This window comes from Hydra viridissima, unplaced genomic scaffold, assembly GCF_058129835.1.
Source record: "Hydra viridissima isolate aposymbiotic clone 2 unplaced genomic scaffold, HvirCarnegie_v1 scaffold_8, whole genome shotgun sequence".
Lineage (NCBI taxonomy): Eukaryota > Metazoa > Cnidaria > Hydrozoa > Anthoathecata > Hydridae > Hydra > Hydra viridissima.
Window position 1 is genome coordinate 16,195,001 of NW_028324307.1, and position 13,690 is coordinate 16,208,690.

A 13,690-nucleotide genomic window follows, 5' to 3' on the forward strand; every position below is an offset into this window, starting at 1 on the left:
AATCCTATAAATATAGATTTAGCGGGTTTTTTTTATGAAATTATTTGAAAACTTTTGTAGAGCAGTTCTTAATGAAGATTTAAAATTGCAAAGTTGTGTTCCCTGCAACAGCTGCTTCATTTTATATTTTCAACAGTATACTTAGAGTACATTTGGGGAAATATTTGTCAAAAAAATGTTATTAAATATATATCTATATGTTAAGTAATTACAGTTTTTGTATGTATTAGACTTTAATGTTTCTGCTTTTCATACATTTGTTGCCTTATGTAGAGTTTAGACCAAGCCTATGCAATATATTAGATATATCTATATTTCTGGTAAATATTTTTTGTTGTTGTTGCCATAATGTACATTAATTTGTTGGATATAAGCAAAAAAAATGTTGGATGTTATAACAATAGTTGGATGTTATCATATTATCAATAAAATGATAATGTGTATATTGGTAATATGGCAATATTATGGATATATACCTATATTTATATTTTTTCTAATAATTAGGTTTGTTTCCTATATTTTAACATTTTACAAGTTTTAGTAGTTAATGCTGTAAAATTAGCAGTTTAACAAAAATGAAGACAGCAAATTCAGCATCATATATAAAAGAATATATGAAGAAATGTCAAGCAGCTTTAGCTGGAAATATATCTTTGGCTTGTGCTTTCAATTTATCTTCATCAAGCTCTCATTCTCAAACTGATTTCTTAGAAGAAATATCAGAAGATAGTGAGAGTAATATTTCAAAGTGTTCTCACAATGATTCCCTAACGATAGCTTTCAAGTAGTCATTCTCATTTAGATTCCTCAGAAGAAACTGATCCTTTTGAAAGTTCAAGCTCAGAAAATGAAGATACATGTTTGATTAAGCAAACTGTGCATGAACTTTTATCAGTTCTTACCAAATGGGTAGTAAAATACAAACTCCAAAGAGAGTATTTTGATGAGTTGTTAAACTTGAAACAAATTAGTGGTTGTTTTTATCAAGAAGACATTCCAAAAGATTCTCACACTTTACTCGTATGCCTTGTAATGTAGACGTTGATAAATGTAATTGACAGTACGTTTACCTTGGATTACGAAAGGGTATTTTATCAATTTTTCAAAGAAGCACTAAAGAAATTAGGTCTGTTGAAGTGGGCATAAATATTGACAACTTACCTGTACATAAATCATAAATTTTCAATTTTGGTTGATGGAATTTGGCAGCGTGGAGTTTCTATTAATGGGATTGAATTGCCATTTTGTGTTCTCTCATTTCTTTGTGATGCACCTGCACAAGCATTTATTAAATGTGTAGTGGGACACACTGCTGATATAGTTTCGTAAAGGATGTTATCCAAATCACAAACTATTTGATAGTCCTCTTTTTCAGTTAAATGGAATTTACATCATTAAAGATTTGCACTTGAAGTGACATTTGAACAGGTTACCTTAATAAATGAGTTAGTAAAATTTGAAAACGCCTTTAGGACAATAAAAGAAAAGTTTCAGTGAAAATTTGATGCAAATGGAACTGTGTGTAAGGATGCAACAGCGCATTGTTATGCAATTTTAGACTCTGATGACGGAAGAAATACAATAAAAAATTAACCTTATGTATGGTAACCATGTGCCAAACAAGCAATATACTGACCATTTGTCATCAACACACAATTTATCTTTGATTTTGTCGACAGTTTTATTGTCATTAGTGACATGGAAGATTCCTGAAAAACAGTTAAAGACTTATTTGAGTGAAAGGTTAAAGCAAGGAATGAAAAGAGCACTTTCTGCCAAGAGACTGATCAATTTATGCATTTTCTTTTATTTGCTGTTTTTTAAATTTAGATATATGCATATATCTTATATATATATATATATATATATATATATATATATATATATATATATATATATATATATATATATATATATATATATATATATATGTTTTTTTTTTTGAAGTAAAATTTTTGAAGAAATATAGCTACGTTAATTTTTTGGCTTGGAGAAAATAAAGAAAAGTAGAATTATGTTATAAATATAATGTAGTAAATAATGAAAGGAACATTAATGTTCCTTTATTATGATTATTTATTTTCTTTATTATAATATAAGTTGTACGTTGAAAATGATTATCTTAAACGAACAAGTTATTCTAATAAATTAAAATGATTTTAAAAGTTTCCTTGATTAAAACTTTAGTATAAACACGTGACAGAATTAGTAAAACTCACGTAAAATTTACGTATTTTTGGTTACGCTTAACCCGTCTCGTACACGTGTTTGATCAAGATTTAAGTTCCAAACCGAAACTTCATTTAATACGTGCTTGAAACCTTATAAGACACGTATTTAAAACCTCAATAAACACGTGTTTGAAACTTCATAAAAGACGTGTCAAACACCAGTAAAATTTCCGTGAAATCTACGTGTTCTTGGTTTACGCCCGGATCGTGACGGATACGTGTTTATAAGGGTTTTAATTCCGAAATTGAAACTAGATGTGCCGACTGGGTAAGTAGCTTTAAGCAAAATTTGTTCCGTATTGTTTAAACTCCTCTAAATTGGCCAAGATTTACAAAATTAAACACAAAAAGTAAATCCTCGTTTTTTTTTACGTATTATTATACATATTTTTTTTTTTTACGTTACAATCTGAATGTGAGCTGTTAAGTTAAAAGATAAACACCAAGAAAAATGAATTGTGTCATATTTCATAAAGACGAGAAATGTAAATTGAGGATATGCAATTGAGGATATAAATAGGCATGTAGGAGCATGTTGTGACTTTTAATGTCTTTTTTTTTTTAATTTTATTTGTAAGATTATTATTCTTTTAAACTTACGAGAATATTAACTTCCATTTTTTCATTTGCTAACACTGTCTTGTTTTTTTTTTTTTTTTTTTTTTTTTAAAAAAAAAAAAACCATCAATGTTCATTTTTTCATTTACGGCACTGGTTAAATTTTAATGATACGACAGACAAGCTTTACGTAATCAAGGACGTATTAATAGATGGACTTTCAACGCATTGTTATAGATCAAAGGTGCCGCCAATTAGCCAAAAACTATGCGTGTTACCGTCAATTTTCTAAATTCATGATTCAGATACTCCGATTTCTACTCGTCAAATTTCCGTCAAAAAACCTTCCTCAGTAAACCCATTATAATTATGCATTTACTGAAGCTTATGGTTATAAAAGACAAAAAAATTAATCAAGAATAGTTCACATATCTGAAAAAGGTTGATTTGAGCTATGAACTTTTCTTAATAAAAATTTAGCTGTGTTTAAACTTTGACGTCTAAAACTAGGCTTTTGCAAAAAGGCTATGTTTGGTTTACTAGAATGGATAGAGTAAAGTGAAACAAATTTTCCTTATTAAATTGAACCTGCTATGATATAGTTTAAAGGTCGAAAAAGATATTTTTAATGCTCTTTTCACCCCACTCTCAGATTATGCTTCCCACTTTAAGGTTCAAATCAGAGAGTATTTCTTATTTTTGTCGGAAATGTCGAACTTTTTTGCCTCGCTTTTTTTTTTTCTCTTGAATTTGTGATTTTTTTTTTCGTGAACGACCTAGTTAAAAAATTTCTTACTTTCGATACCTAAACTGCATTTTGTCTAAAGGTATTATAACTAAAAGCATCTTAAAGTTCATAGAATACTATTCGTTTCAGGAGTTGGAAAGATATATAAAGTATGTATTTTTAATGAGCATTTTTGTTTAAGCATTTTTAAACTGTCATGTAGAGCTACTTTAAGTTATAATGATCTTATTTTTTTAATTATTACTGTGTTACTAATAGTAACAACAGAAATAATAAAAATGATAAGACCATACTTTTAGTTGCATATTCTTGAGCCTTCTACAAGTGATGTATAACCTTATTTTTAACCTTTTCTAAATATTATATCAAAAGAAGTAATCTTATATTCACATTTATTATCTCATTACAGGATAAATGAGTCTTCATGAGGAATATTTAAAACATTTATGTAGAAAGTGTGGCTGCATAATAAAGCAGGATAGTCACTATCAAATAAAACCTGTTGTTATCTATAAACAAGCAATTCTTAGCTTTTACAAGCTGGATACAACCTCAGACTATCAAAAAGTTCATCCTGAATATTTATGCAAATCATGTTATATGGTCTTATACAGGTTAGATTTAAAATCAAAAAAAGGCTTTGAAGTTGAGAGGAATGATAAATTCTTCACTTTTTCTGAACACACAAAAACCTGTTATGTATGTAACACACTCACAAGAGTTGGAAGAAATAAAAAAGTACATGCAATAAGTATTCATCAACATTTAAAAGCATTTGCATCAAAACATGGTTTTGACTGTTACAATGAAAATAAGAAAAATTATTTTGTAATAGTTAAAATCAATAGTTATCGCCAATCAAATGGCATGTGGAGACTAATTGTTTTAAATCGTGAAGTGCCATTATCCATTAACATTAACAAATCTCTTCCAGATCAACTAAATCTTCAATCTGCTAATATTATATTCTCCAACATTTCATGCATAAACATCTGTAAATGTAATAATGACTTCCACTATCTTTTTTTTTAATCAGAAATAAATTTTCTGATTTTAAAAATTTCCGAAGCACATCAAATGAGGATGTTGGAATAATTGAAACGAGAGAAGGTAATACAGTTGAAAACTTTAAAGTTATTAGACATAAAGGTTGTTCATTAATATGTTTAGAAGTCTGTTGTGATTTTAGCACCATCTACCATACTAACTTGGCTGTAATGGAACCCAGGTTAAAGAGAAATGTCAATCATCTATTACCTTTAACTAGCCATTTTTTAACTGTGTACATTTTCTTACACCAGTATATTGTAAAAAATGTAATAAAGACAACTTGCATTCTTCTATATGGAAGTTTAATAGTACATTACAACAATTTACAGTTTTGAATAATTTCTAAAATCAAAATTAAGAGTTATTACAATATTTTCATAATCTGGGAGTATTTGTAAATATAAATTAGCACCCGTTTAGGCGTTAAGCTCCACAACATGTGAGTATAAGCACATCTTTACTGGCAATGTAACATTTCTTTTCATGCTTTTTAAAATTCGATTCTCTAAGATATTTATTGTAACATTTCAGACAGGTAAATTTAGTTATTAAGCGTTTTTCTGTTTTTTTCAGCATTTTGGTTTCTTCTGCAATCAGCTTCTCTGTAGGAATTGCTGGTGGTATGAGCTCCAATTCAAAATCCTCTGATAACAATTCCGCCAACTCTTCAAGATCTATCTCAATAAAATCATCCACAACTAAGTCAATTTGGTTATCAATATTTTCAAGCAAAAAAGAATAATCTTGATTAATAGCAAAGTTTTCTGTCATACTCATTTTATGTATCGATGCTCAGTAAAATACTTTTAAAAATATTTTTATTGGATAGTCGAGAGCATCTTTTTCCGACGTCGAAAAAAATAAAAATACTCCCCGGTTTCGCAATTATCACCTATTGTTTCGCTTTTGTTATCTAAACAAAGCGTAACACGCATATCTTTTTTATGAAACAATGCGTTGAACGTCCATCTATTAATACGTCTTTGACGTAATTAAAGCTTCTACGTTATACGGTAGACGGTATTATTCTCCGAAAAAATTTCTCAGGAATAATTCTGATTTTTTTTGTAAACCTTTAAGCTCAATGTTAATTAATTACATTATTATTAGCATCACTTTATTAAATTTCATTTACGCAGAAAAAGATTTGCTGCAAAAAATTTTTTAAAAATATTGTGAAAACAAATGCACAATGGTAGGCAAAAATCAGAAATCGTTAGAGATATTTACTATTTTCAATGAAACAAGTGCTATTTTAATTAAAATAGCAATTTTTGAAGGATAAACGAAAGTATGCAACAAAATTATTCATACCCTATTATAAAATATGTTGTAGCAATAAAACAAAAACCAAATTGATTAAAATAATTTTGATAGAAACTAAAAAAAAAATTATTATAACAACTATTAATAATATAAACTATAATATTGACTATAAAATTAATTCTTGTTTCGAAATAAAATGAAAATTATTTAAAAATTGAGACATTAGGAAGCTTCAAAGGAATTCATGCCTCTTAAAGTTTTGTTAAGTATAATCCAGTTTTTTTACTTTAGGGTTAATTAACATTTAGTCCTTGGCCATCGATTACTGCTTGCAAGCGACGAGGAACACTGTCAATTTAGTTTTGTAAATAGTTTTTAAAGAATATCATGCCTCCAAAGCTAAAGATAAATTTTGATTGTTGATACTGTGCTCATCCCTATTAACATTATTATTCAAATAATACTAAAATTTTTTAATTGAAGTGATATCCGGACTTTGGCAATCTTACTAATGTGTTTCGGATCATTGTCTTGATGGAAGACAAATTGCTCCGGTAATATTAATATATTGACGGAGGGGGTTGTTTCGTAAAATATTTACATATCCAGTTCCTATTAATTTTTCTTCAATTTGAACGAAGTTATCAATTCCATTTTAACTGAAACAACTCCAAACAAGTACATCACCACCTCCATGTTTGATAGTTGCTTTTATAAGCTTTTTGTCTAAGGGTTTTCCTTTTTCTTTTCCGTATATTTGGTCTTTTTTGGAATTCTTTAGTTCGAATTTACTTTCATCGGGCCATAAAACTGGTTTCCAAAAATCTAGTGGCTTTAAAAAGTACTTTTATGTAAAGGCAAGAAGTAATATTATTTTTTTTCTTGAAATGAAAAGTTTTTTTGTAACACGAGATCTATAAAGCCCTGCAAAGCGAAGTCTACGTTGTATTGTTCGTTCAGAAACGTTCACGTTTAGTATCTCTTGAACAGCTCTGGCAGCTCTGAACCTGAAATAACAGGTTCACGCTTTACTTCTCGAACAATAAACTTATCTTCTCTAGATGTTGTTTTGGTAGACGGCCTAAACGTGCTTTACTTTGCACACCAATACTTTTGTATTATCGATTGTACCGCTGCCATGCTTTTATTATATTTTTCAGCAATTTTTCCGAAGCCCGAAGTCTATTTCATTATGATTATCAATCATCTACCGTACCTTGACACTGAGATAGTAAATAGAAGATAACAAATAAAATTAATAAATAAAAGAAACTAAATAAAAGATATCTAACTATTGATTAATAACTAATCTAAAGTACAGACCCTTAACTAATGTTTAGTTTCGTAGGTCTTAGGCATTTTAGAAAACTTTTGAAATAAGACAAAAGAAAAAGTTATCAAAGTATTTTAAATTTTACTTCTGTGGTTCTGACAAAAAAAGATTAAATAACTTACCATCGAAAACAATTAAAAAATAAACTTACAGCACTAAATAAATCAATAGATATGAATACTTATGTCGTATATAAAATTGCACTTTTAATTGTTACATACTAAACATAACCAAACATAAAAACTTAACATCATAATTATCAACACAGAATTATTCTTTATTATCATGTTTACAGGTATTTATTTTTTTATAGCAATAAAGAGTAAACACGTTAGAGTATGAAAACAAAGCTTTAGTAGTATGCTAGGGGTATGAACAATTTTGTCACATACTGTATATATGGGTATTAACTGCGATTATACTGCGATTATACTGCGATTATACTGCGATTATACTGCGATTTCGATTGTGGATTACAGAGACAATTTACGTGCAAACGATGTGCGTGTATTCACCAGATCTAACGAAACAAGACCATATCTATGGATGTCTATTCACTTTCGCATCAAACTAATACTTTTAAAAGTATAACCATGGGTCAATCTTATAAAACCTTTATAGCCCTACGAATTTAGTACAAACGTAAAAATGATCATGTGCCAAAATATTTTCGTGATTTAAAAAACTTTGAAATATTTTCGTGATTATAAAAGAACATCACATATTCTTAACTATGCAAAACATTGATATTTGAACAACAACAAAATTGTTTAATAGTTTAGCAATGATTTTTAAAGTTAGCGTAAAAACCTACGCGTTTGTTTTATAAGATGAGCCCCAGTTTACCATTTTAGTCCTATCGTTCTCTCCTAGTTAATTGGTCTTTCACAGTAATTAAGTCGGCATAGTCAGTTTCCATCTTTAGGACAATTGAAAATTTTATTTGAAAAAAGTGATAACCACGCCCTCTTGTAGACTTAAAAAGCTTTTGCTTTACATTTTTTGTTTCTTATAAAGCAACCCTCAACTTATGAGATTATTCACTTGTAAAGCTTGAAGATGTTTTGACAAAGACTGTTTTTGAATTTCTTCAAAAACAAACTTTGTCACTAAGGGTTTTTTTTTAGTTTTTTGAAAAGCTGTTTTTAATAAGATGGTTTTTGGTATAAGTTCAAAAATCCAGAGAGAAAATTGAGTAGCATATTTCTCAGCTATCTTTTTTCTTGGATAATCACTTTTCAGTAATTTCAATCATTTCTATGATTATTCTGTTATTATTATATCAATTTTTTCTAATTTTAATAATTTCTATAGTTTCAGAAGTTTGAAGCTTAAGTTAGAAATTAAAAACATTTCAATATGAAAATTTTTAAAAATAAAAACCCGTAACTTTATCTATTTAAAGTTCGATCGTAAACAAAGACAACTTGTAAAAAAGTGAGCCATGGGAGTCGATTTCCTTGTGAGCCATGGGAGTCGATTTCCTTAGTTCGTTTTAATTTTTTGTAGGAGACTATATATTTAATTAATTGTTAATTTCATATACAACACAACCGTTTATAGGTTTCTCATCAAATTTTTTTTCTTTATGAAGATTATTCTTAAATTTATCATTTGGCAGTAACGATGTATATCTCTAGCGTATACATCTCAGTTGTTATTACAACTGAGATGTATACGCTATCTCTAGCGTATACATCTCAGTTGTATACATCTCTAGCGTATACATCTCAGTTGTTATTTCCCTAACTTTTTTTTTATTTTTTTAAATTAGATTTTTTGAATGATATAATAAGATTGAAAATAATAAAACACTCAAAAGAAATTTACACTTCTAAAATCAAAAATATGTTCGGTGTTTCAAGAACTTCATTTTTCATTTTTAATTTACTATTCAATAGTCTAAAAGAAATTATTGGAAAGTGATGAGTTGAGAACATCTAATTAAAATCGCCCCTCCCCGTTCCACAATTAAAACTTACGTCATTAGTGCACAGCTATGCATTTACTTCTAACTTCTAACTCAATAGTACTTAACACAAATTAATGAGTATAATTAATAATTAGCAGGAACTTCTCTCAATACGGATTCCTCTCGGTAATTAAATTTTTCTTTGTGTTATATTATTGTCAGCATACAAATAAAAGAAATCACCTGATTTCCTGCCTTTGTGCGAGTACTGCTCTAACGAGACCATTGATTGGTCTTGTTGACGTCACTTTTTGATCTATCACTGCTTCATCTTGCTGAAACTCTGTCTATCCGTTTGTTATATTATTGTTGCTGTTTAATTTGTATTGTGTTAATGTTCGTTTAACTGATTTGCTCCAATGAAAATGATATTGCCGACTTAATTACTGTGAAAGACCAATTAACTAAGGGAAAGTGATGGTATAGGGCTAAAACGGTAAACTAATGCTAATCTTATCAAACAAATACGTTGGTATTTAAAATCAATGCTGAAATTATTTGTAATGTGTTAACATTCGTTTAACGCAATACAAATAAAACAGCAATTTTTCTTTTCTAAAAGCAAATTTTTTTCTAAAAGCAAAAAAGAGCAAAATTCAAAAATTTTTTTTTAAATACTTTTACAAAAATTACCCATAATTACAAAAGTTATTATTTACATCAATTTCACGATTTACATTAATGAATTTTGAAGGAAACACGTTTTTACTATTACTGCGGTAATACTTAGGCCGTGTTATCAATACGATTTTCAAACGGTTTATTCACTCGTTGAAAGACTTGTATATACGCAGCATTTTTGGCAGAGAAATTAATTAACAATTAGCCCTTAATTGATTAATTAGTGGTTAATTGTATATGCTTGCTAGCGGTTAATTCTAATCAGATACCAACATCGATCGATGCAAAAGTGGGACTGTTTATTATCTGATCGTTACCGATTAAAAACAACTTGCTTTTTTTTTTTAAATTCCAACCCATTTAAATGCGATTAATCTTAAATGGGTTGGAAAATTATAATATGGGTCGGATATAATGGATATAATGGGTCGGGATTTGATAATAAACTCTTTTAACATTTCATCTAGTTTAAGTTTGAAATTTCGGTGCTCGTGCTAACAAACAGGTTTCGTCGATTAACCGAGTTTAAAAAATATATAAAAATTTATAAAAAACATAATTGCTAGTTTTTCATAAAAGGTAACGATTAATCGGTATGCTCATGACTGATCTGTGAACCAACTGCTAGAAAATTTATGATTAATCACTGATCGTTTTCACCAAAAACGATAGAATATGAATCAATTTTACTCACAACTGATCGTTGTCAAGTAGGGGAACCTGTTGTACCTCTGACCACTTTTTGTTTCCGGGCGTTTTTTTGCTCGACGGTTGAAACAATTTATACCATTCAAAGTTTATGTTATTCTCTTATATTTTGCGCAAAAATTATACTTTTGACTTTTTTCTCATTCAACCAATAAGTATCATTTTTGAGCGTTTTTAAAAAAGTACTCAAATAGTCAATGGTACAACATGTACGTTGTACCTTTGACCGAGGTGTGTTGTTCCTTTGACCGTAATGTTATTAATAAGTTCTCATGAATTATTTGGACTTTTAATAAGTAATCATGACATATTACAGCTTTGCTATATGTTATAAAGAAATTTCTAGCCAACCACATGTCAATAAAAGCTTATATAAAACCATTTTGTAAGAAATTAAAGACATAGCCGCAGCAAGTTATAACCAAAAAACATTTTTTGATGGTCTAAAGTAAAATTTTGTTTCTTGTCACTTTTATATTACAATTTCAAGTAAAACGTTTTGTTGTAATTCAATTTATTAATTTTGCTTTGAAAAATAACTACTAACTGCAGCATTACATAAGTCTCCCTTAGTTTGGATTTTTTGATAGATTTTGTTTTGTATCTAGTCTTGTACAAAGGGCCATTCATTGTCCTTGTACTTAGGGCCGTGTTTTAAAGTAACATCTACGGTCATAATCCTTATGATTTTGCTTTTTTGTTTTTTTGTAGTAAATAAAAGAAAATGACATCAATTATCAGTACTATTTCGATTTAGTCACATTTTTTTCAGTTGGATGCTATTTACATGGGACGGTTAGGGTTAAGATTGGAAACTTCAAATGTGATTGAATTGTACAAAATGTTTTTAATTAAGTTGTTACTATCTTTTAGATAATTTAAGAGCAAAAATATATTTCTATAACTTGCTATACTAGCTGGTGGCCTAGGTACAATTAGAAATGAACTCATTGTACCTAAGTTTACCGATTTCAAAACCCTTTTACTTGGCGGAGTTTTATATTTTAAGTAATTATGTCGATATCAATAGGAAGTAATTTGTATGATATGATCATACAAAAAATCTGGCCCTAAGTAGATTAATATCCCCTAAATAGGTTTTTAACTTAGAAACCTCTTAAAACCCAACCAAAACTATTTTTAGTTGTCAGATTCATTTAGATTTGACCATAATGCTTTTTAGAGGAAATCTTTTAATGCAGACAATGAAAAATATGAAATTAAAATATATTATATTAAAAAACATTACTGTACAGTAAAAGATGTCAGATCAACATCAAACATAAGATACTGGCGTCTAGATGATCCATGACCAACACTTGGTGATGGAACTTTCATTATAATATCTTCAAGTTCTACATCATAAATATTGTCATCTTCTCGTATAAATTTATTGTCTCCTGATTTCTTAAGATACTTAACTTTGTAAACTAAACCAACAACTTCAATAACTTCTGCCACATAATGTCTAGAGTATTTCTTTTCACTTAACTTGACAAGTAAGAAACTTCCTGAAACAATTTCACTATTTTCTGATTCATTGTCAAGTATATTTATTCCAAAATCAATTTCATCAAAACTTTCATTATTTAAACTTGTGTCAGAATGTTGATTAAAAATAATCTGTTTTGCCAAGGATTTTATTTGTCTTGAAAAAGGTTTTTGACATTGTTCATTATTAGATTTTGAATGTAAAATAACTTTCATTTCAGGTGTATCAGTTAAAATGCGTGATTTTCCCTTACGCCTTTTTGAAATAGCTGCCTTTCTTAATTTGGCTTTTGGGTGAGGTCGTATTATTTCAGGTGAAACAATTTCCAATGTTGATGGTAAATTGCCAGGAGTGGTTTCAACCTCATTGCTATCATTAGAAATGCAAGTTTCAGTATCCACTATTGGCCTATCAGTAACAGTTGCAGCTAAGAAGTCAATATCAGTAAAAATATTTTCATTAAAGGGAAAAAACCCAGTACATTTAAAACTGTTAACAATATTATTCGGTACAAAAGCATGAGGATAAGCTTGACCAACAAGGTAAGATATATCATAAATTGTAACTGGTTTACCAGCATTTCCTGGTAATATCATCCAATTATTCATGCCATTATTATAAAATATTTTAAATGGACCAAAAACACCACGATCAAGGGGTTGCATTTTGTGGGTTGTGTGAGGATGAAATGTCATTAAAATTATGCCCGATCTTTTAGCTAATTCAATAATAGAAATGTTAACATGACTTTCATGGTTATCCATTAATAAAAGAACTGGTTTTTCTACCAAAGGTCGTACATTACTAATAAAATGCTCAAGAAATTGCAGAAAAATGACTTCATTTGACCATCCAGACTTATTAGCTGCTCCTACACTTCCAGGAGGAGCACCATTCAACATGTAGTCCTTAAATTTTGCACGCGGAAATACAAGTAATGGTGGAATGCTACTTCCAGTAGCATTAATGGCTGCAATCATTGTTACATTATTGCCTCGTTCTGCACTAGTCATACTTCCTATTTGCTTTTTGCCCTTTGGGGCTAGGATTTTTGGTGGTACATGAACTGTGGTAATTCCTGTTTCATCGCAATTCCAAATGTTTGATGGCTCAAAATGATAACGTTCTAAAACATTTCTATAATTTTTAAACACAATTCTTACAGTTTCTTTATTGAATGCAGAAGATCTACCAAGACTTGTTGGCTGCGGTTTACGTAGGGATAACTTATCATTATATCTTTTCCGAAAATCTTGTAGCCATTGTTCACCAGCACATTTATTCTTTATCCATGAAGTTTCAATTTTTTTATGGTTTGCTAAAGCATACTCATATGCAAAGAATCTGATTTGCTTTAATGTAAGCCCATAATGCATATTTGCAGCATCTGCCAAGTATTTTACCAAAATTAATTCTTCTTTTGTTGAGAATACTTTTTTTGGTTTCTTATGTGAATACGAATACTGGGTTCTTCCAGATTTTTTAAACTGCTTTAACTGATATATCAAAGTTGATTTTTTAATGTTGCAATGTCTTGCTGCTTTACTTAGACTCATTTTTTGTTGAAGAACAAAATTCACTGCATCAAACATATCCTTCTCGCAAATCTTCTTACGAAAAACACCAACCTTACTCCTTGGCATTTTAAGATTAAAACATATTAACAGAAATGATTATATATTTATTTGTTCTTACTTCCTTATTGCTGTAC

At 29.0% G+C, this 13,690-nt stretch overlaps 1 protein-coding gene across 2 annotated transcripts; it reads left to right on the forward strand.

Moving 5' to 3' along the window:
* Positions 1 to 3,254: 3,254 nt before the first annotated feature.
* LOC149885345 (uncharacterized) lies at positions 3,255 to 5,454 on the forward strand. 2 transcript variants are annotated; one of them, XM_090096739.1, is made up of 3 exons: positions 3,255 to 3,686; positions 3,947 to 4,151; positions 5,161 to 5,454. In XM_090096739.1, the coding sequence occupies exons 2-3, from the start codon at positions 3,952 to 3,954 to the stop codon at positions 5,327 to 5,329; spliced, it is 369 nt and encodes a 122-aa protein (XP_089952865.1). In that variant the 5' UTR covers positions 3,255 to 3,686; positions 3,947 to 3,951; the 3' UTR covers positions 5,330 to 5,454. The 2 variants fall into 2 exon arrangements, 1 of the variants encoding a protein (XP_089952865.1); XR_016455258.1 differs by lacking the exon at positions 3,947 to 4,151.
* Positions 5,455 to 13,690: the final 8,236 nt, after the last annotated feature.